Below are 24,452 nucleotides of genomic sequence, written 5' to 3' on the forward strand. Positions count from 1 at the left end.
TTTGGTTTGCTTCTAAAAATTCTGTCAAAAATCACAAGACTGTGTACTCTCACACCTTCAACAGACTCTTCTCTTAAAACTACAACTCTCTCTCTCGTTCATTCACACTTTGCTCCTCTCCATACTCTTCTGACACCTCTAGCACCGTTTGCGCTTCGCTCCTGCTCGTTGCTGATGAGATTAACACGGACAAGAGATGTTACCAGATAATTACGTACAGACGGACACGGTCTGATTTACTGACTGATTTACAGACCAGCATTTAAAAGACAATCAATGACTATATGTTCGGTAAAATTACAAATCCATTTCTAACATACTGTTGTCATTTAAATTCAAAAATAACCATTTCAATATAGTGGAGAAGAGAAATGTTTGATTATACTAATTGGAAACTTTTTCACAGCAGGCATTTTGATGCACAATAACAACACAGGTTTTAAAAACAACATTAACAATCAAGTGCCCCATTGCTCATGAGAACATGCATAATACTAGGACTTCTGTGGTATATAAAAATATCTTCCATGAAGAACTGATTTAATAAGTCCAGAAAAAATGTAAAAAAAGCTGATTGTGAAAGCTGAAAAATATTAGTTTCATAAATGTAGAAATCTTTTGTTTCATCTTCTGCTGAAGTTTGGTGTTTGTGGTTTCACACTATTTGTTTAAATGTATTTGTGGCACAACCACTGATATCACAGAAAACTGACACTTGAAACACCCCTTACACACACACACACACACACACACACACACACACACACACACACACACACACACACACACACACACACACACACACACACACACACACACACACGCACCAGGAAAATAGATAACAGCCCTCCTGAGATGCTCAATCAAATCATGCTTCTTTCCTGGCAAATTCTCTTCAAAACAAAACAGTTTTTGACATTTGAGTGATTAACTGTTTTAATACCGACTAACATAATGCAAGATGTCTCTAGGTGCTATGATACACAGCTCGCACCTGCACGTTATGACGTGCCATGTGAAAATGATACCGTCTGTGTTCATGACTCAGTCTATAACATGGCTCAGAAATGTGAGAATGCAGCAGTTCCACAAAAACAAAACAGCTTTGTTCCAGTAAAAGGTGCATAGTATTCTCATATTTACAAAACAGTGTCCTGTCCTGTCTATCTGCAAATGTATTTCCTGAAATCTGTGATCAGAGTGGAAGAAACAGGTCAGGGCAAAGTCAGGCTGTGACCTCTATCTCTTCAGGCCTCACTGTCAATGCTGCACTCCCTCTGGGACACAAACAGGGGGTTTCTACGTTCAACCTGACTGGAAAGAGCTTGTTAAAATGTATGCGTGTGCAAGTTTGCATGGGCAGTCAAACACGCTCGTGTGCCCAGACAGGACATCCATCTCTGATTTGTGTGTGTGTCCTCTGAGCCAAGCGACCAGACTGCTTCTAGATGATTCCTCAGCGGGCCGTGAGTGTGTCAGCAGCTGTCTGCAAACACGCTACCATAAATACACTGCACTCGCCACCGGATGGAAGTCAATAGTATTATGACAGCCAAGGAAAAGGCAAAAAAATATATATAATGAAAGGCACAACAAGCTGTGCAGAAACAGCACTGTTGAAGGACGTTCTTAACGAAGACCACATTCAACTGGAGAACAACCTGACCTGGGTGTTTTCATATACACACTGATGATGACAAGTATGAGACAGAGGGAAGGACAGAACAGACCCTATCTAGGATTCACGCACATTAGCATTTAACCTCTCACACATCACAAGACCACACTCTCACTCTGTCAGCAGCTCTAACTCAACAATCAATCACACTGACACAACCTAAGGAAACACTTTAAATTGAGAGTGAGCAGCTGGGCAGGGATGTGTGAAGACCAGCCCTCTCTGAGTAACCTCTGCAATGGCCAAAAATAAAAACTGCTTTCATTTCTTGTCTCCCTGTCTCCTCAGAAACGAGCCACTGTGATGCAGCCTTGTTATCGCTACTTATCAGGGCTTAAACTGAGCCTCAGACTGGGTGACAATAACTATCTTCTCTGCTTTTCCTTCAATCCAGTGTTCCTGTCTCACACAGACCCAGTCTGACAGAAGCAGGTCATTCACTCAAGTCCACTGCTGTGTTCAGGAGCATTACAACAAACGCTTCCCAAACCATGACTACACGAGACCTGCACACTTATTTTCAACTTCTGAACTCAAGAACATTTCACAAACCAAATGTCTGGGTGTGTGAGGGTGCTGTGAGGTGTGTGTATTAAACTGGGGAGGAGGGAATTGAAGGAAAACCATGCTGGTAGCCAATCAATACGAAACAGTAATTAGACTACGCAGGTTAAATTTTCCATCAGTGCGTAACTGTACTGTAAAAGCAGCGTTAGTTGGACTGGCAGGCTGCAGTCTGTGTTTTTGTGTGAAGCCTGTCGCTCAGAGTGCACAGCAGCAAATAGAGAAAACATCTGATCCACAGCGCAGGCCCGTTTGGTGAAAACGATCCGTGTCTTCGACCAAAATAAGGAGAAAACCGCAGGCTGTGGCATGACGCCTGAACGGACACACCCCCTCCAGGCTGTGGCATCGAACCAGCAACACTGATAAACAAACGGCGACTGTGATATAACCATTATATCCTAGTTACTGGTCCTGCTGGACTGAACCCACCATCACGGCTCGTAATTACATTTCACCAACAAACAGGCCTGAGCGCTGCTTTGAACTCACGCTTTCGCCCTTTAGTGCAGACGGACGGATGCGTGCACAAATGACATCTTAATCAAACCAGCTACTCATACCAACAGCGCACACACACACGCACTCTCCTCCCAGCCTCTTAAATTTACGCGGCGGTGCGCTCCTGGCCTCTCACGTTCAGCGTATCTCACCTTGTTTGACACATTTGAAGCGGACCGGGTCTTTGCAGTGTTTAATCACGGCCAGCACATCCCGGGTGGTCAGCCCAGCCACTGGCATGTCGTTGACTTCCAGCAGCAGCTCATCCTGGGCCAGTTTGCCGCTCTGGATCAGTCCCTTCCCCTGCTTCACCTCGCCGAAGTAGGGGAACTGGCCGTTCTCCGCGCCCCCCTTCAGTTCGAACCCCAGCTCCCCTTCCTTCCCCCGGGTTATCACCGCTTCGTGGACTTTGTTGGTCCAGTGGTTTTTCTTCTTCAGGCTCTTAGACATCGTTAGGGCGAGTTAATCACCACGGGCTAGCCCATACAAAAGCCTCCTACCGTCTCATCCCTGCTTTTGTGCGACCGGCTGCGGCTTCACAGCGCCCGTGGCTCCATCATCACCGGTGCACGCCAGGCGCAGTGTCCGCTCGGCGAGACGCGCAGTCGGGCAGAGGGCTGCAGTACAGCACGGCGGACGATGAAATAATTATTACTCTGTCAGACACACAGACGCAGGAGACAGATACTGGCGGATGACCCGGATGTGAAGCCCGAAGGAGGGGAGAGATGAAAGGTTCTGGTTCGGCGTAAAAGGATGGAGAGGAGGGGAAAGCACACAGGAGGCGCTTCACTCCCACAACACTGCCAGGGGCTCTTCCTCAGGCTGGCTGTGATCACACACTGACGGTGACATGTAGGAAGAACAACAGTTTACTCCACATTATATAAAATAAACCTCAACTGCATGTCTGACTATTTTAACAAGCAGCGTCCTATCAAATATCTGAAAAGTAATATTTTAAAGAAGCGATAAGCGACTTTCACAGCGGTGCAGATTTGGGTGTAGGCTACAGGGCTAGATGACTACACCACGCTCATCATGCGGCACTTAGTTAAGTTTGTTTGTTAGTTAATATTGTATGTAGGCTTCCACTTACATGACATACAACACAACTAAATACCAAATGAAGCCAAATAAAATATTACATTATGCTGAGGACCAGTCTGGGGAGGGGCACCACCCGTGAAAATTCAGCTCTAATGCCTCCTTTAGTTTTTATTTAGTTTTTTATTGTAGTAGCCCCTTGATCAAACAACAAAGTCATTACTGGATACGTTTGCAGACTTACGTAAAAATGCAAACATAAAAAACATTTTGTTTATAAAAGCTGCACATGACAACTATTGGTTATATCAAATAAGCATTGTTAAACTTTGATGGTTTAGGGAAAGGTTGTAATTCAGATCTTCAGGTTTCAGAGCAGAGATGAGCTACAGACCCATGCACCCCAACCTCCACATGGCTCACTACATATGGGCCACGATACTTCACACACTGGCATCAAACATTAACTGGAAGTTACAGAACTTTTTAATATGCATGTGATTTAGAGATACAAAGCTGCAAAACAGGTAGAAGAAATCAGTAGAGAGCATGTTTTAGTCCTGACTCCTCCTTATGGTTAATCCATGTGCTTCTCAGTCATATACAGTAACATGTGCAACACTGCTGACAGTATAAGTCCAGTTTACAGCCAGAATGCAAACAAAGAAATTAGTGTTTACATGTGTGATAAACATCTGAATCTCCTCTGTGGTCACTGGTCTGCAGTAAATGTACCTGTGTTTTACTGTACAGACAGAGCATGGACTATTTCATAATGTAGAAAAAGCATCTGTTCTTCAGACTCCTGAAGTTGGTCACTGTTACATAATTGCTATGATGACATGAATGCAGGACCAACAGAGAATGACAAATCCTTTTGTTGTCATTACTTTTTCATGGTTGCATGGGTTTCCAAAGCAGCTAAAGTAACATTTCATTCAATATTTAACAAGAAAGTCAAGAGCTGCTCCTCCAAGTCTACTGAGGATGACAGTCCCTTTTACTTTCACTCTCCACCTCCATGTGAGTGTGTGTGTGTGTGTTTTTGAGGACAGGCATGTGCTTTTGCAATGAGTGGATCCTACCTACAAAACAACCCCTTGTGCATTTGCAGCAAGTAAATAATCCATGAGGAGCAATGTATTCACTTTGTGGAATCACTATTTATCTCTAGGTCATACTGCACATGCTTTGGACAGAAATTCTAAGCCGATGATGATCCAGACTAGATGATTATTAAAGATGAACATTAAAGAGCACTGGTATATTATAGAAAACTGGTTGGATCAGGAATTTACAAAGTCAGGGTTGTTTCAGTGGGCCTGTATTTGTGCCTCTGCTGATGGATGTCAGAACTGCAGCATGAAGAGGTCTGCAGTCTGGATTTAAAAAAAAAAAAAAAAAAAAAAAATTCATGGTTGAGGAATTATGTACCATGCAGGGCTTAGAGTTTGCAGGTTTCCACTCCGATGCCAGCCAATTTAAAGTTATTGATGCACTAAATCATAAAATCAGCTGATGCTGCCTTCAAATAAAATAAAAATCTGGCACCATGCAACTTTTTGTTACAAAACTTGTCATTTTTGTGTGTTCAGGATAAGCCATACAGAAATGTTTTGTTCTGTGGTCATCTATATCTGGATCAAAGTGCTCCACTATTTTGGATCTTCCTTTGAGAACAGGAGTGTGATAGAAAGAAAAGAAGAAAAGCCATCCAATCTTTGAGGTGGAGCATCTAAATATGGAGACACTTCAAGCGAATTGTCATGAATGTAAGATTTTCTCTTGACAGAACAGCAGCAGCTCTCAGCCCTGTCTGGGTGGCCACTCACACCTGGACAGTTTAGAGGAGGTGAGCTTATATGAGCTCCTTCTGTCTGGTGTCATTGTGGTGTGCAGTTTGATGGCACTTCAAAAACAACACGCTCAATCTCTCGATCAGTTTGATCAGCTTTCTGCCAGATTATTAATAACCAAAATAAAATGGATGTATTAGGTGCGACTGTGCATACCAGAAGCATGCACAGAAGCTTCGTCAGCCGACCAATAAATATATTTGTGACTGTATACACTGGGATGGGGAGGAAGTAGAAGGAAGAAAAGGATATTACTTTATATCACCGTTATAGACAGAAAGTAATGAGTATGCTAAAGCAGAGTGCCAACAACAGAAGGCAAAAATACAATAACACAAGGCAGTCTGTGCAGTCAGAAGGGGAATTTCAATAAAGCCTATATGGATTTAGCTCACTGCCTTCCTCGTTGACTTTGTGCATTTGCTGTTAGGGAAGAAACGCACACTAAGTTGTTTTTATTACTCGGGAAACAGGGAATGCGGTCACCTTCACACAGATACTCATACTGTCTCAACAGGGTTAACAGGCTCCTCTTGTCTTTAGCATCTATATTTTATCCTTGCATGTGCCAGAGCTTAAAATGAAAAAACAGGCTGGAGACAAACATAGTAACTATTATCTAATGTCTACTGCAGCAATAATAATGTCTAGGAGACATTTTAAACTTTAAAATTACACAGACAACTCAGTGGCATCAGTAACAAACCCAGGGTTGTGCTGGACTGGAGCAGCAGTTAAAAATTAGTTTCAAATATGTGCCCACACACACAGAATAAGTTAATTAGACCAAATGGCTTAAGGGAATTGGCAACTAAATCACATTGGCTTTTTCTCCAAGCTGACAATGAGATTTAATTATGCAGTGAAACTTGTGATGGCAAACTACACCTGCAGTGGGCCAATATCAGATTATATCAGTTTACCCCCTATACATTTTTTCATCCAGGATGTCCATATATGATTACTGTAAATACTGTTAAAAAAAACAAACAAACAAACAAACAAACAAAAACATTAAGCTGCACTAGTCAATATTTTTGTATAGTAGAAACTACGATAGTTTTATGGTAAAAATATATTAAATGACTAAAATTGATGGTATTAAGAGCATCTTTGAATATTTTCTCCTGTTCCCAGTCTTTGTACTAAGGTAAACATAGAGTACATACATGAGAGTGGTACTGAGTCAACCATCTAACAATGATCAATGTATGTCCCAACATAATATTATTGTTAAAGAATCCTTAGGAAATTTTTTATTTCTGTAAAAATTAGAATAAAATGAAATACATAAAACTCCCAAACATCAGCCATCCTTGCCTATGTACATCATTAACTGATAAAAACTAATCAATTCTGTCTCCTCCACATCTCTTAGATTTTCACTCTCTTAAAGTGGCAAACATGGACTCAGTTAAACTACAGATCAAAAAAGTTAGATAAGATGAAGTTTCTTTAGACGGGCAATGTGTTTGGATTTTTTTTTGCTTTGACTGTGTTCAGCTGCAGTCTAAAATGATGTGCCATCATTTGCATCATCATCCTTTTCTATTTCACTATTCTCAGCCACATAACTTATTTAAAAGAAAAGTTAATATCTGTGCTGGTTGATCACCCTGTGAGGGTTTGGGGGATTAGCTAAATGACTTAAAAATTTAAATCACACACGTCTCCCAAAAATAGTGTCTTCTCAGCTAATGCCTAATCATTGTGCTTGAGCAGTTATGGCTTAGCTGTGTACAAGTCAGGAGTCAGCCTTGGCACTGCTCTGACCCATTTGTAGGATGTTGGTTGCAATCATCTTGGTGCTTATGAAATATGTAACCATAAAAAGACTGGGATATGAAGGAATATGACAGTTCTTATAATCATGTTCTCAACTCACCTCAGGATTAATCAGTCCTAATCTTGGGGTGTTTCCAATTGAGATTTTATGTAATATTTTATCATTATATGTATATTGTAATTGGTGATTAGATATTTGTCAGTTGTCTGTTTAGACCATTAAGCAGCAGTTTTTATCATTAGTTGCTCAATTTGTCCACTAGAGGGGAGTGTTTGCTGCTCAACAGTATCATATAAGCGATTCTAATTATTAGAGATTAACCTTATCAAAACATGAGACAATCATTCCTCATCAGTTCCACTCGCAGCACATGTGCAAACCACACATCTGAAAAGGTTTTGCACACAGCTCTCTCAGTATGAAAAACCTTTTTTTAAATCAAATTATCAGTGAAAAGAATCTAAAATCTGCCAGAGCTGAATGTGATGTTTGAAATGTTTCTCCATGAAGTTTTAAAACTTAGTTTATATAATGAAATAATGAAACAAAACAGACAGAAAAGAAAAAGTCTCCACTGGAGAGCCAGACATTTAAACATTTTCTTTGAATGCCTAAACATTTTAGCTTCAATTTCAAATTAAAAGTTCATTCCTATGAGGCAAATATTGTGCTTTTAGAAAAAAAAAAAAATTCACTAAAAAAAAAAGTTTGTTGCATGAGCTGCCATGAGTGCACCACAGCAGCTTTTTTTTATTTATTAGCAAAATCATGGAGATTAGGCCACTAACGTCCCTGTCCAATGGAAACAGGGAGATGGGGTCTTGGGGGGGGATATGCAACTTGAACGTATCACAGATCATAATCTGGAACAATGCACTTGTACCACCTGTCTGCCAGTGCTCTGAAACACAGATCTACATATGATCCTACTGTTTGCTACAAGGCCGCCATTGGCATCCTCTTTTCAAAGTTTCTCTTTACTTCCCAATCAGGAATGTTTTAGTTTGTAGCGGTGCACCAACAACGCGCACACGTTAGGTTGAGAGAGTAGCTTCTTTTTGGTCACATAGAAAAATAAAATTTTGAAAGAGGATGACAAGTTAAGGAATAAAGTCCCTTTTGTTTTATGTTGTGCACACATCCATCCAGCCATACACACACAATCACACAGACCTCAATCAAAAAGTCCCACTCGCAGCACACATGCAAACCACATATCCGAAAAGGTTTTGCACACAGCTCTCACAGTATGAATATATTGGTCTACAGAGTGACTTGGTCTTACTTGGTTTGCACAAGGACACAAAAATGATGGAATGATGAAATAAACTTGGGGGAGAAAAAAAAAAAAAGATAAAATGGACTTTGGGGTGCTTTGGAAGAACTGAATGGGAACATCTACATAAACCTAACACCTAAAATAGGAAAACACTGCACCTATGGCATGCAAGGCACAAACACCTACAAACAAAAAGACAAAGTGTTCATTTATGGACAACAGAAAATGTAAGCCCCTCCTTCTTTAAAATGGCCACAGACAGTTGCCCAAATATTTTACAAAAAATGTTTTCTCTACACGCCATCTTTAAAATTTTTTTTAGAGATGAACATAAGTTAATAAGAGGTTAAAAGTGACATTCTTAGTAGGATCGATGAAGTTCCCTCCAGTCGGGCTCCCCTTGAATAAAGTCACTCTCTAAACCGGTCACCAGAGTGCCTGAGCAGAAAAAGAAGGGGGGAAAAAAACCCACACAAGACACCGTGATTAGAAAAACATGACAGATTACGATCAACCACTGAGTGTTCGGCCAGCTCATCCTTGAAGCAGCAGGCATTACCTTTAGAAAAGGCCACAGTCCTTCAGGTTGTTCTTGATGATGACATCAGTAACGGCATCAAACACAAACTGCACGTTCTTGGTGTCGGTGGCACACGTGAAGTGGGTGTAGATCTCCTTGGTGTCTTTTCTCTTGTTCAGGTCCTCAAACTGACACTGAATGTAAGCTGCTGCTTCCTCGTAGGTGTTGGAGCCTACAGAAATTAATCGAACATTAAACTTACTATTGAGACATTTTTATTGCAAAATAAGTCTTATGTTGGATATGACACCACTGTAAGGACCAATAACATGAACAGAAATATGAAAGTGTTCTGTATTTAATGCACATTCCCATTAATTCTGTTCCACATTTACATCGTACAATTTTTTACTGAAGCTCCAATAATACTGTCACGTGTCCAAACATACTTGGCAGGATTTAATGGTTTTGTGTGCACCACCAACATACACAGTACAGTATCGGCAAGTACAACAATCCTGGACTGCATACAAGTGTTTCTGTTCTGTGTCACCTGCATATTCTGGGTAGCAGATCGTGAGAGGACTCTTTTTGATCTTCTCCTCAAACAGGTCTTTCTTGTTGAGGAAGAGAATGATGGAGGTGTCTGTGAACCACTTGTTGTTGCAGATGGAGTCAAACAGCTTCATGCTCTCATGCATTCGGTTCTGAACGAGAGGACAGGGGCATGAATTAAAAAACCTGGATAAAGGTAGATAATGAAATCGGGGTGCGTTATGGTCCAAAAGGTCTTACCATCTCCTCATCTTCAGCCAGCACGAGGTCATAGTCACTCAGAGCCACACAGAAGATGATGGCAGTGACTCCCTCAAAACAATGGATCCACTTCTTCCGCTCTGATCTCTGTCCACCAACGTCAAACATTCTGCAGAAATAACATGTACACTGCTTAGTAACACCACTTCTTCAGTCTTTAAAACGCTTCTTAACTCTGAAAATGCTGCGAGACATTGATTGTAATTCCATATTTCCCTGGAGGATCCTGGTAAAAATGAGTCAGACTCTTAGCACTGGTACTTTATTGACATGTAAACTACACTCTGATTCAGGTAATGGGAAGGTTTGTTCCTGGTGTGGTTTCTTTTTAGCACTGTTAATACAACTACCGGGTGGAATAATAAATTTAACAAAACAAAAACCATGATAATCTGATAGCACTGACAATTTGTTTGATGGCTGTTTGATTCAGCCCAATGTCGTGTGTATGTTAATCACTTTCTGTTTAGGAGCTGATGTTATTTGTTTGCAAGCAAGTGACATATCCATCCCACTGATGTAATTCTCATCAGCTGACAGCAGAAATAAGCATCTTTCATCTTGATCCAAAATACAATGAGAACAATGTGAAAGATTTAGCAGCATCTAGTGGTGAGACTGCAGAATGCAACCTTCAAAGCATCACCCTCACCACACCCTTTCAATTCAGCAAGAGAGGGCAGGGTGGCTGTCATCTTTAAAACAAACAGTCCAGTGTCTGGTTTGTCCGTTCTGGGCCACTTTAGAGACAGGGTGATGCAACATAGCAGCCTCCATGAAAGACCTGCTCTTATGTCAATTTAAAAGGCTCATTCTGAGACAAAGACAAAGGAATGGTTGGTATTTTCAGGTGTTTACATGCTAATGACAAAATATTTATGAATACTGTCTTCCATTTCTGCTGGTAGATCTCTTTAAATATTACACATTTAAACTTCATGTTTTTTATGTTACTCTATTGCAGACAGATTCAGGAAGGTGACATACTCATTGTTAATCCTGCAAACAAAGCTCTGACTGGTCTGAATATTTCAACCATGATAAAGATCAACACCAGACCCACAACTGTCTGAACCACCGAACAATCAGAGAAGTGGAGGCGACAGAGTGTGACTGGACAAACTGGTGGTCGTGCTTACTTGAAATGGAGGTCCTTGAAAGTGAAGTGTGTTTCCACGATGCCAGTAGTTTTGACTCTAGTCCTCAACACATCCTGTTGGGTGGGTACGTACGAACTGTGGGATATCCTGTCCAAGTCATTTAGGTAGCTTTGGAGAAACAGATCAAGATCGGCAAATTACACAGATGGTTGAGACTAAGACTTTAGAACTGGAGTTAATGCATCTACAGTCTCAAGTTAGTTCCTGTGTGTGTGTGTGTGTGTGTTAATGCATCCCACTCACTATGCTGCAGAGTCGTTGAGTTGGTACTCTCGGGAACGGCTGAAGCAGGCCTGAACGCCACCGTCCTTCCATAGCCTCTGGATAACCCCAGCCAGCTCACCTGTCATGAAGCCCTCTTCTGCTGAGCCCGCCAGCACAAACAGCTGCCGTGCATCATCCTAATGAGAGACAACCCCACCGTTTAAACAATGCACAATTTTCTGTGCTTGCTGCCAATTTTGTAAGGACAGTATGTGTATTTTCCATTTTCAAAGGCTGAAGAGCAGTGTTTTGAAGAATAAAAATCACGACAGTTGTTGTAAATGTAATCCTGACTGGCCTAATCACAGTCCGTCATTTCTTAAGAGTCAAACTAAAGAATTTATTTTTCATTTACAAAATCAAAAATGTCAAATTACTACCTGTTCCACTTCTTTTAGTAATGAAAATTTGCATGAAATTTAATTACAAAAGCTACAATGTCTTAGGAAAGTTCAGTGGCCAGAAACTGACAGACCTATTGGTAAAAACAGAACATCAGAAAAGAAAAGCTTTGGGTGTAAAATTGGTCACGACAGAGCAAGGCCAGTCATGCTGCAACAATGACTAGACCTCTTGTTTTGCAAAAAAAAAAAAAAAAAACAGATGAAAGCAGGAATCTGTTTAAAATAAATGAAATGCTCAGCACTCTCTATTGTATTCATTTACAGCATGCGGTGATAATATACTATGGTTGAGCAAAACACTAAACCAATAAGTACAAAAAATGGAAATTTAGCTGATTATAACTGTAAAATTCGTTGTTGAGAAGCAGCTAACCATAAACAAATGCTCCTTTTGTCATGTCAGTAAAACTCAGCTCTCTCAATGTGACACTACCATCTCTCTCTGACCTGGTGCAGAGGAGTGGGGGTGGTGGTGGGGGGGGGGGGGGGGGGGGGGGCGGCGCTCCCCAGTGGAGAAGAGTGAAATATGTCTAAGCAGTTATTGCCCTTATAGCACAGAAACACGACCTGTAATGTCACAGGCACAGAAAAACAGCCAGTTTTGGTTTTCTTTCACTCACCGCCCTGGCTGGATCAGCAAAGTCAATCTTGAGGCGCCCCATAGCTCTGATTATAGCAATAATGGACTGGATGGTGTTGCTGTAGACCACAGCCTTGTACTGCTTGCACTCCTCCTCTGAGTAACCCGCTTCATGGATGATTCTGGCACACAAAGAAAGGACATTAGCAGTTGTCTCCATGCAGCTTGGATGTGATCAACATGTAACTATTGGATGACAATAGAAGAACAGGGAATGTGTATTAAAACAAACCCTGTAGTTGTGGTTTAAATGGCTATAATCAGTGTGAAAGAGGGTACTAGTGGCAATCAGTTTTCTGGAATTAGACTTCTTATCAATTCAAGTGTTCATTGTGTATTAAAACAATGTGTGTAAGGCTGCTACAAATTTACTGTGTCCACTGTGCAGGAAACAGCAACTAAGTGAACAAAGGAAAAATTTCCATTACAGTGACGAAGTTAGGTCAAAAAAACAAAACAGACAGCTGGGTCAGGTGATCTGAAGCATATACTGAACTGTGTCATCAGCTTCCAGTGAAGCCCTAAGAAGGTCCACAGGACCGAAACACTGCTCTGATGTAGATAATTCACTCAAACAATACTTGAAACGTTGCAGCCGTGCCTCATGTGTTCTTAAATGTGACACTGATCAGCCACACTTACTTCATCTGTTTAACAATTGTACTTTTCCCAGACTCTCCAGCACCTGAAACAAGCAAATGTGACAAAAAAAGATTTTACAAATATAAATCAGACACAACATAGAAAACACTTCTTTAATGTCACCACAATTTAAATGACCAGATATGCTGACTAAATTGATAAAAACATACTAAACATAAAAATGATTTTTACAAACATATTTCCTGTCGAAATCTCTGTCATGGGGGTTAATTTGGGTGTTTGGTATCAAAATTCTTGAAAGGATCATGCTGGATTAAGTTGTTGCTAGTTGTCGAAGTCTCTCCAGTCATTTATGTATTTCATAAACAAAGCATCTAAAATGGATATGTAAATACCAGTAAAATTATGCTTTCATGTTTGTCAGAGGTTCTGTTATTGCTCTGCTTCTCATCCAATGACAAGTAGTGACACGTACCTGAGGAGAAAATATGACTGGAAAACTGTTTAGCGCACATATGTGTCTTTTTATAGATAATCATTGTTAGCTCAGATAGTAATTTTAAGATACATTGGCTGCATTTTCACAGAAGGTGTAAAGATTTTACAGCTGACAGTGCAATGTTGGAGAGAAATTTCTTTCAATAAACGCTTATAAAATCAAAAACTATGATGACAACTTATATTTTCGGCCACTGTGCAGCCTAGTCAAATCAAAACAATCACACCTAAGATGCTAGCATCATTGCTCATGGTGCCAGCATAATCACACACCCAAAACAATATGCAAACTTCTGCCAAATACAGTCTCCTCAAAGTTTTGTTTACTTTAACCTGCAGCATATCAGAGGCTACACGTTTAAACAATCCAGTGAAGAGCTGCCTGTTAAGATAAAAATCACACAGCAATTGGATTAATCAACTGGATCATCTCGTCAATGAGATTATACACAGCTTAAACTTCCCTGGGTGACAAACTCATGCTGCATCAGAGTGAGTGGCTGGACTCTGACCAGATGCATCACATTTGGGCCATTTGATTTATGTGTGACCAATATACTGTGCAATATTGCATGAGGCAGGTATAATGCCAAGACAGCCTTAAGAGGCAAAAATATAGAAGTATAACAAAAATACAATGGTGTAATTCTGACATCCAGAAATGTTTGGTACACAGTCTAATACAGTTCTGCAGCAGCTCCCTCTGAGATTCAGGTGCATTTTCAGCTGAGCACACAACATTTTAATTACCTTACCCTCTGCAGGGACTCATGGTTCCCCAGTGAGGACAACTGCTCACTAGTTGATCGTCCCTTATGATAAACAGCCATGCTCTACAGACACAAAGCTAATATTACTGCAAACATCATAACACGCTCAAAATTAATTTCCAAACATGCTCATGCCTCACTGAGCTGCTGAAATTGAAGAACTTAATGGATGGAAATTTGGGCAAAAAGTGGAAAAAGCAAAAAAGTGCAGGTTTGTCAGTAAAGTATGGGGCCTGACAGATCTACACTGGCTAGAACAGGAACACACATTAGCCTCAAGCTATATGAGATGCAGATATATCCAGAGCAAACAATAAAAACTCTTTTCTGGGCTGCTTTTTTTGCCACTGGACGATAAAAATGTGTCTACCCAAAACAAAGATCATTCTGTATGATTTCCATTTGTGCAGTGTAAAGTCTGAGGCAGTCCTCCCACTCAAAACACTTATCTTGAGAGGATGTCAGCAGATTATAGCATTAATGCAAACACCCCCAACAGGATGCCCATGCATTGAGCACTTAAGGCAAAGCTGCGTTACCTTATGTCTCACACTTAAACAAAAACACATAATATAAGACATTTCTGACAATGTAACACACTGAAATGTGGACGTGAAGGCCTCAATTGCGTACAAAGATATATGGTAATTCCCCAACAGATGATAAAGCCACAAATAATTCCCACTCATGCAGGTGCTTGCGGGAATCAACACTGCCAGGAAAAAAGAAAAAGACTCAATGAACATTCAAATCATGTCCATCTCAAATGACACGCACACATACGAGAGCTGACTGTTGTGGCTGAGCAGAACATAGTGTTTGACTGTGGTGAAGTCAAATGTCTGAAAATAGGTGGTGCCAAAGACACAGACCTGCCTGAGAAGAGACCAACTCAAAGATGGAGAAAGACACCCAGTTAGCAATGATGGAACGTACCTAACTGCATTTAATCAAGTACTGTACTTAAGTACAAATTTAAAGGCAAATATTGTACTTTTACACTACACCATCTGTCTGACAGCTGCAGTTATTTTACTTTTTAAATTAGTTTTTCCACAGCCTTCAAACTTCAAACCAGCGACATCTAGTAGAAGACAATGCACTGCTGCAAATTAAGTTACTCACAGTTTGTACAGTACTTTAAACCTGAACAACCTGAAATAATTACAGCAGGAAAATTCAACATATGTATTAACACAGCAGTAATAGCAATCCAGAAACATAACATACACTAGAATTAATATTCAGACAGACAAATTTTCTCTATGATTAATATTTTTACTTTTGCTACTTTAAGTACATTTTGCCAATAATACTTTTACTTAAGTAGGATTCAAAGGCAAGACCTATACTTGTAGCAGAGTACTTTAATACTTCTTCCAACACTGCCAGTTCTAGCTGCGTCTGTATATAGTTGCCACAGGTGCTTACTGCAGAACCGGTTGCTATGCAACTTCTCACCTGTCTTTTCCTGACCGAGGTAACCAGCACTGGATACCAGAAAGATAAAGGTGTGGTAGTTTTATTTTTAACCATTCCTGACGTAATGTAGTGTAATGTTATTCAGACATTGGGATATGAAGCTGGAGATCAAATGGAAGATTACTGTTACAGTATGATCCTCTGATTTGAATGTTGTCTTAAGTCTTAAAGACTTACTACACTTCAGTGATGCCATTTTCTGGACGTATTTGCCTGTTGCAGCTGACAAACTGGTCACAGTATTCAAATAACCACACTAATGTTTTCCTCTCTGCACATTTTGTATTATCAAATTAAGGACCAAACCACCAGTAGCCTTACAGCACAATATTATTTAAAAAGCAATGATTCAAGTAAAGTGGTGTGTAACAGCTGGGATAGGTTTAGGTTTAGCAGAAACATTCAGAGTAGTTGAGCAGCATAGTTGGCATGATCTCTAAACCCACGAACATTTTTACTAATTTACTTTTTTGTTAGTTACAGTGAAGTTTGGCCGAGTGTGTTTTCTCACGCACGCTGGGCTTTATTTTAGGATAACTATGTGAATGGCAGTGTAACAGGAAGCTGCTGTAATTTAACGTTCAAAAGTGAAAGCAATCCCTCACATTATCGACGACAACACAGACATTTCAGACGAACATACGTGGTGAAAAATAAAATCGTAGACATCAAGATTAGCTAATCTTGCGGGCAGAGAACCAGCGCTAATCCAGACTAGCGGCTAACAGCTATCTGCTCCGCTAACTAAACTAGTTAGTTAAACTGGTCCTGGGTCAGTGCAGCTGGTTAAAACGACCCCCACACTAACTAGCCCACTGATTGGGCTGGGTTAACTTTGCTGAGGCGGAAAGAAATGTTAAAGGACGAACCAACAGGTCCAACTTTTTAGCTAACCGAACCGCGCCGTGTCTTTTACACAAACGACTCGTCAACTCCGCGAACTTATTTCCCAACAGGACAAAAACTTCAACAACAGAGTCGTGTTTTCATTTGGGAAATGTCTGAAATGTAGGTTTAGCTGCAGCTGTGGGGTGGACAGGAGCGACGTCCCTCTCCAGCAAACAGACCGAGACCCGTCTCCCCGACCCTCCATGTTTCTCACCGAGCAGCAGCAGCTTCACCTCCCGGGCTGCCTTTTCTCCGTCGTCCCGCAGGTTCCGGTCGATCATCTTGCTCCGCTCCTGCGCCGCCTTGTCGTCCGTGCTCAGAGTGCACCCCATCTTCTTCTGGCCTGAGCTCCGAGTAAATAAAAGTCCCGGACTAAAACACAACTTTAACTGAGGCTACCCAGCTAGCATCCAGCGAAGGCGGAGGAGGGGAGGGGGTTCGGGGGCGGTCTGGGGCTTCGAATTCAAACACGCCCTGGTCTCGCAATCAAGCTGCTGATTTGACGAGCAAGTTGTCTCATAAATTAGATACTCGGTAAAGCGCGGATTCCTCCGGGGCTGGCTCTTCTACTCGCGTTTGAACCGCGCAGAAGAAGAGGCGGACACACGACCCGTTTTTGTTCACAGAAAAACGGGAATAGACCGAAAATGTTCGCTTCCTGTTCTTCATACACGTCTGCGAACTGCGCATGCGTGACATTTCAAAATCTCACTTGTTTCACAGATTATTGTAAACAAAAATATTAACCTGGGAATAATTAGAAAACGCAACCATAGACAGTAAAGAGTGCAGCAGCAAACAGTAAAAGGTCTTCTGAACAGTAAATTAATTTACTAAACGATGTCTGCAGAGACTCAACAACACCTGCCACATCTATACCTTGTGAAAGATTGTTTTCACTGTCAGGGCATGTTGTTCAGAAAAACTGAGCTGCCGTGTCATCTGAAAATGTAAACAGGCCTGTCTGTTTAATCAACTGGTTAGAAAGAGAAATAATGGGAACTTGTGTTTTTTCTTTGTTATTTTTTTCCATGTGTTTAATAGACATGAACAGGTTCTTTGAATAATAATAATGAACATATATTTGCATAAAGCATCCATGTTTGTCCATGCCCATGTTGATTAGAGTATTAAAAACCTGAAAAGGATTAATTTAAGGTACATTTAGAACAGATAAAAATGTGCGATTAAATTGTGATTAATCGCATGATTGTCATGAGTTAACTAGTGATTAATCACAACTTAATCGCACATGAAATATTTTAATCGATTGACAGCCCTAAAGTAAACCATTATTGGTCCCACAGTGGGGAAATTGCCTTGTTGCAACAGCAAAGTACAAGTACACAGCAGAGTGGGAGATAAATAAAAAATTAAAAATATGAAAAAATACTAAGTGGCATAAAGCTATGAAGCTACAAAAACTATGTGAACAATATGTGCCTATGGCTATGTACAGTATATGGAAACAATGGATAAATAATTAAATACCAGGTAAAGTGACCACAGTATATTGCACTGATGGTGATTTACCTTATAATACAGTACTGCACATGATTACAGCAGATGTTAGTCATGTTCATTGTAGAGTCTGACAGCAGCAGAAGAAAAGACCTGTGGAATCACTCTTTCACACAGCAAGCGTGGATCAGTCTTTGAACCTGCTCTCCAGGGCAGACAGGGCATCCTGCAGGGGGTGAGACTCATGGTCCAGCATAGATGTTAGTTTAGTCAGGACCCTTCTGTTCCCCACCTCCCTCACTGAGTCTAGAGGACAGCCCAGGACAGAGCTGGACTTCTGGATGACCTTGTCCAGCTTCTTCTTCTTCCTCTCTGTGATGCTGCTGCTCCAGCAGATCACACTGAAGAGGATGGCTGATGCCACCACAGAGTCATAGAAGGTCCTCAGGACAGTGAAGTTTTGGGGTGAAGTGCCCCCTTCACCCCAAAATACCGCAGTCTCCTCAGGGGGTACAGCTAGCTCTGGCTCCTCCTGTACTTAATGTTTTTAAAATGTTAATGCACTGTTACTTTTATTTAATGTACTTAAATCCATTCATCATCTATACCCTTTTATTCTGAACCAGGGTCACAGGCATTTGTTCACAGCTTGCCAACTGTTTAGCATGGGGGTGAAACTATTGTGCTTTAGGGTTGAGGCTGCCGGTGATACAGGAAATATCACACCGAGAGAGGGAGCAATGAATTCCACTAAATATCTGGATGCTAATGTTATGTGGTCAGTCAAAAAAATGGAACCCTGAAAAGAACCTGGGTTCCACAATAGATAATGATCCACTACTGAACTGAAAAGCTGAACAAGCCCTCATAGCCAGTTGGCGTGAAGATTGTAAAGTATCTCAGAACTCAGAAGTGATCTGGCACAAATTCTACAATAAATCAAGACTAGAAAGATGAAGCTGGTTACACATAGTGTTTGCATGGCTCATTCTTAATGTGTGCCCTTTGGAAGGCTTGTATATTTCTTTTTATTTCAAAAATCAGCAAAGTACTGAATATGATCCAGGGAACCCAAACTTTTACAGAGAACTGTACAAATAATAAGAAATGTAGACAGTAAGAAAAACATTTAACATATTTTCATATATCGTTATCATGCATTCTACTTTTATTTGAATGTATTTTATTACATATGTATTTTAAATTATAAAAATGTAGACTTTGTAACTCATAACTGATTTAGTAAGTCAAAGATACGACTACCTCAAGTTGACTAAATTGTAACACCATTTGTGTTTGCTATGTCACAGTTTAGATTTTCTATCTAATCATTTCTGTTTAATAAATAAAAAAATTTACTTGATTGTATTGGTCAACTGCGATGGATTGGTGACCTGTCCAGGGTGTACCCCTGCCTTCCACCCGAGAGAGAGCTGGGATAGGCTCCAGCAGATCCCCGTGACCCTGATTCAGGAAAAAGCAGGTATAGAAAATGGATGGCTGGATGGATGTATTGGTCAATAACTTTCTCATTTTAAGTTAGGAAGTAATGATGTCTATCTTTTATGTTGACAAAAGTATTGATATTTTTATCAAGAGAGATCAGGGTGATGAATATTTCGTCCTTGCTGTCAGTGCTGATTTGCAAGTCTCTACCATGAGCTGCGAATGCTCAGTAACATGTTTGCATGAGCAGCTCAGACAGACAAGCTACTCAAACAGAAACACATTTAGCTCTGAATGGTTCAGTTATTTGAATCTGATGTTTTCAAACAGAGGAAATAATTAGAAATATATATTTAGAGGGTTTCAAAAGAACTAAGGATTTTAAGACTTTCTTTCCCTCCACTTTTTTTAAATAATATATATGGAAAATTTACTAAATTATTTTAAATAAAATCACTTGTGAAAACTCTTGTGCAATCTGAAAAGTTCAAAGATATTATTTGTCATTATATCCCTAGAAAATAAATCCATCATCTACATCTTATCCTGGTCCATGCAGGGTCAGAGTGGACCCAGTTCCAGGTGGAGCAGTGTGCACTCTGGACAGGTCACCAGTCCATCACAGGACCAACACATAGAAACAAATACTTACATTCATATTCACGCCTATGGGCAATTTAGAGTCACCAGTTATCATCAGACCAATTCACATGTCTTTGGACTGTGGCATGAAGCCAGAGTACCAGAGAAAACCCATGAAAGCACAGGGAGAAAATGCAAACTCCACACAAAAGACCCACTGCTCAAAAAGGATTTGAACCAAGAACCTTCAGGCTCTGAGGTCAAACTACTAATCTGTAAACAAAAAAACAAAAAAGACATTAAATTGACTGGCTTGATTGGCTTAGACAATGGTGGTTCGACATATTAGTGACTCAGAAGGTGGCTACCGCCCTTTCGAGTTAAGCATCTCTGTCAGATGATGGAAAGATGAGCTGTGGCTCTCAAATGAAGGCCATACACTGCGGTTAAACATTCTACATGACCACATCCAGCAATTCAAATGACTGGTGGGTGGTTGTCTGATTCAGCCATAAGAGCCCTAAATCTGTGCAACTTCAAATGACTTTATCCTTTCCAAATGATGCAACTGTGAAATAAAGTTCAGATGAATAAAAAGCATGATGCTTATCAAACAAGTGATATTATTTCCAAAGGATTTTATGTGTACACATAGACAAACATCGTGCAAATATGAAGAAAAATTCAAAATAATCTATTTTCATGTTATAGAACTGTGTCACACACTCGCTCTTGATGATCAGAATCAGTTTGACCTCAGTGGATCCATTATATTTTCAATGGTTTTATGTATAAATGGGATGGGAAAGGGTTGAGCTGTGGTCAGAATTCATCTCCTCACTTTACATACGATTTCCATTGCTGATGGCCCCTGTAACATGCAAACTAGTGTCAATCCATTCATTTCCAGTCTACTCAAAGTAAAGATAGAAAGATTTTCCTGTGCATGCATAGTGCAGCAAATCATGCTTGTTACCCTTTTCAGTAAAAAAACTACCAAGACATGGAACGTCATCACTGGAAGACACATAATGGTGTCAAAGAAATGTAAAATATCTGCAGAGATAAAAAAATGTCACGATGAAGAGTAAAATGGCCACAAAAACAAACACAAAACCACAGAGTTTCAAAACAGTAATATGAATATTAAAACAATAAAACATACTTGTCAGGGTTTAAAAGGAGGGCATGTAGTGTGGCATATTGTTGCCATGCCACAGTACCCTTAACTAACAGGAACTGTTCTGACTGAGCCTCAGGAGGTCTCGAGTGAAACAACGGAGCAGCCTGTCAACGCTCTGATGCTCATTATGCTCCAATGAGATCAGAGCATCCAAGTGGGACCTTTTAGTTTTTGTGTGTTTGTGTTGTACAGGCCTCATTATTACTGCACAGGTAACTGCAAAGCACGTACTTCTGCTATTCAACCCTTACCTTATTCTGTGAGTTTCTGTTTACTACTCTTAATTTTCTTACGTTATTTGTAAAGGTGCCAACTTATTTCTGATACTGATAACATCCATCCATCCATCATCTATACCCCCTTTATTCTGAACCAGGGTCACAGGGATCTGCTGGAGCCTATCCCAGCTCTCTCTGGGTGAAAGGCAGGGGTACACCCTGGACAGGTCACCAGTCCATCACAGGGCCACATAGAGACAAACAACCTCACACACTCACACTCACTCCTATGGGCAATTTAGAGTCACCAATCAACCTGACATACATGTTTTTGGACTGTGGGAGGAAACCAGAGTACCTGGAGAAAACCCACGCAAGCACAGGGAGAACATGCAAACTCCACACAGAAAGGCCCCTGATGGGTTTCAAACCAGGAACCTTCTTGTTGTGAGGCAACAGTGCTAACCACTAAAACACTGTGTTGCCCTAGGACAGACATTAGTGTATTAAATACTAGTCATACAAAGGTCGCGTTACATATAATGACCGAAGGTGACAGAGTTCCCAGTGGACCCAAATGTGCAGTCAGTTTGCTGAGTGTGTTGTAACAGTAGACATTTTAAGACGGGGAGTGTAACTGAGCATGTAATACCACCAGATATTGTAATGCTAATCTGTGGTGTGAATTGCTCCTCATCATCCAGGAGGAAAAAGAAAGTCACTGCACCACACAGAGGGGTCTTAGAGGACCAAACTAAGCAGCCCACTTCCAGTAATGACCCTTAGGCAGACCACCTAAAACCCTACCTCTTTTTAAAAACACTCTACTTTTGGGATCTTTAGGGCATGTACAGATGCTTCACCAGACGGCTACACTGGTGTGTGTGTAATCTGAGCAACTACTGAATAAACTGCCTGATGTCTACAAAAAGATGAATTAAAACAGGAAATATGAGAAATGGAAAGCTAATGTTGACACAAAGGCCCCTGATGGGTTTCAAACCAGGAACCTTCTTGCTGTGAGGCAACACTGCTAACCACTAACCCACTGTGTTGCCCTTACTAACAACATGTTATTCTTAATTTAGTGTAGCTGTTGTTTGTAAGAGGCTGCAGGCATTGCAACCAGTTTTAGTTGAGCTCAGATTTCACATTAGTATCAGTGTTATCATCCTATCAGCTAAAGTACATGCATTGTTTGTCTAGCCTATAATATTTCCCCCCACTAGGTATTAATACTGAGGAATGAGTCATTTGCAGGTCTGTGTGCTTCAGGGGAGACTGATATTAGTCCTCCAGATGGCAGCAGAGTCATGAAGCAACCCACCACTATGAAACTGTTACGCGTGTAGAGGAAAGAGGACCCAAATGCAGATCACTATTTGCCAAGACTTGTATTTACAGTGCTTATTTTAAAATCAGTAAAGCAAGAGACGAGGATTGTCTCGTGGTTGGAATTCTGCGTCGGCGATGATCCAGTTGAGACCGGGGAGTAACGCCGTCGGCGTGAAGAGTGGCTGTTGGCTGTCCGATGATGACCGGGGATGAAGGTGATCACTGAACACAGGTTTGTAGCAGGTTAGCAGGAGACGTAGGACAGATGCCGGGAGGAGACCGGATTGAATGTCACCTGTAGAGTCAGTAGTAAGTTTAAGTAAGTAGTTGTTTTAATTCAGCGTTAGAGACCTAGCGATTCAGTACTACCGAGAAGGCAGACTAGACGAACTGCCGATGTGGTTAAAGAAAACCGGAGCTTTTATAGCAAGGTGAATCCTGGGAATCCCGCTCTCTCTCCTACTGCACCTGCAACACATTAACAAGACGCACAGACACGGAAGCAGAGGGAACTGGACACACGAGGGAAGGGAGAAGGAGAGGCGGCACTGCCCCTCGTGGCAGGAGGGTGATACTGCCGCCTCATGACAGAGATACGTTACAGACTGAACATTAACTGAGCTTTTAAGTAAAGAACAATAACTTTCGTCTGTGTGTTCCTCTGACAGTGAGCGGATTCTCATGAATTGAATTTAACCTGCATTCAGACTATGAAATGACCTCAATAATAAACAAACAGCAGAAGGAAACAGCATGTCTGTGTTCAATTTATATGTCATGAAACAGACTTAAACATTATTACTTTGTATTAATTTATATTTTCATATAACAATACAATTTTTATTGTCATTATCCTGTGTCATACATGATGAGAAAGGGAAGTTTTATTGAGCTACCTGGTTAGGAAACATAGTAAGGTGAGAAATCTTTTTCTATTGTGCTGCAGGAGGAAGATGTTTTCATCCATCTGGAGCTGCTGACAGTTCTGGTCAGACACTAACTGCAGAACAGCTAAAATTGCAGGCTTTTGTGTTTGCCTGATGTACATATGTCTGTGACTCCAGTCTAATGATAGTGGATGAGGCCTCAAACTAATTTATCTAGATCAGTGCCTGTAGTTGACCAGAGTCCAGGTGGATCAAATTCCAGCTGGGTCTGGATGCAGTGATGGTCTCTGATGAATCATTACAAGAGATGATTTTGTCATGATTTGCTCCAGGCCCAGAGAAGCAGCACAGTAAATGTCTTAGTGTCATTATCATTAGCCCATTAGCAGTGATGTAGTGTGCAGTTAGGCTCAGAGAACATATAGCAGTTTTTCTGACCTCCCCAGCTTTGTTGATAACTAGATGCGTCAGTAAATTTCAGAGAATGAGAACCTGTCTTATTGTGTGTGGCCCCACTTTATTCAAACAGCTGTTCTGACTCTAATTAGATGACAAATTTCCCTGCAGCCTCGTCGTACAGTGAC

At 40.8% G+C, this 24,452-nt stretch overlaps 2 protein-coding genes across 6 annotated transcripts in view; both read right to left on the minus strand.

Annotated features, from left to right (window-relative positions):
* Positions 1-3,575, minus strand: part of magi2b (membrane associated guanylate kinase, WW and PDZ domain containing 2b) — a 72,736-nt gene extending 69,161 nt beyond the window's left edge. For all 5 annotated transcript variants that reach the window (XM_026312306.2, XM_026312305.2, XM_026312304.2 and 2 more), the window contains exon 1: positions 2,896-3,575. In XM_026312306.2, the coding sequence (XP_026168091.1) occupies positions 2,896-3,193 (298 nt within the window). In that variant the 5' untranslated portion in view covers positions 3,194-3,575. The remainder of the gene's footprint in view (positions 1-2,895) is intronic.
* Positions 3,576-6,252: 2,677 nt separating this feature from the next.
* On the minus strand, positions 6,253-17,411 carry LOC113132429 (guanine nucleotide-binding protein G(i) subunit alpha-1). Its single transcript, XM_026310463.2, has 9 exons — positions 16,971-17,411; positions 13,158-13,200; positions 12,496-12,637; positions 11,451-11,608; positions 11,187-11,315; positions 10,027-10,156; positions 9,785-9,938; positions 9,271-9,463; positions 6,253-9,149 (listed from the first exon to the last, which is right to left on the minus strand). Exons 1-8 carry the CDS (start codon positions 17,086-17,088, stop codon positions 9,273-9,275), a joined length of 1,065 nt encoding a protein of 354 aa, XP_026166248.1. The 5' UTR covers positions 17,089-17,411; the 3' UTR covers positions 6,253-9,149; positions 9,271-9,272.
* Positions 17,412-24,452: the final 7,041 nt, after the last annotated feature.

Source organism: Mastacembelus armatus, chromosome 6 (assembly GCF_900324485.2).
Source record: "Mastacembelus armatus chromosome 6, fMasArm1.2, whole genome shotgun sequence".
NCBI classification, from domain to species: Eukaryota; Metazoa; Chordata; class Actinopteri; order Synbranchiformes; family Mastacembelidae; genus Mastacembelus; species Mastacembelus armatus.

What these genes read in the sequence shown, in the direction of transcription:
- LOC113132429 (XM_026310463.2), bottom strand. Translation starts at nt 17,088, where the DNA reads ATGGGGTGCACTCTGAGCACGGACGACAAGGCGGCGCAGGAGCGGAGC. An exon ending in CTCAACGACTCTGCAGCATA is followed by an intron (nt 11,316 to 11,450) that starts GTGAGTGGGATG and finishes GTTTCTCCAAAG; the next exon opens with CTACCTAAATGACTTGGACA. An exon ending in TTCAAGGACCTCCATTTCAA is followed by an intron (nt 10,157 to 11,186) that starts GTAAGCACGACC and finishes TTATTTCTGCAG; the next exon opens with AATGTTTGACGTTGGTGGAC.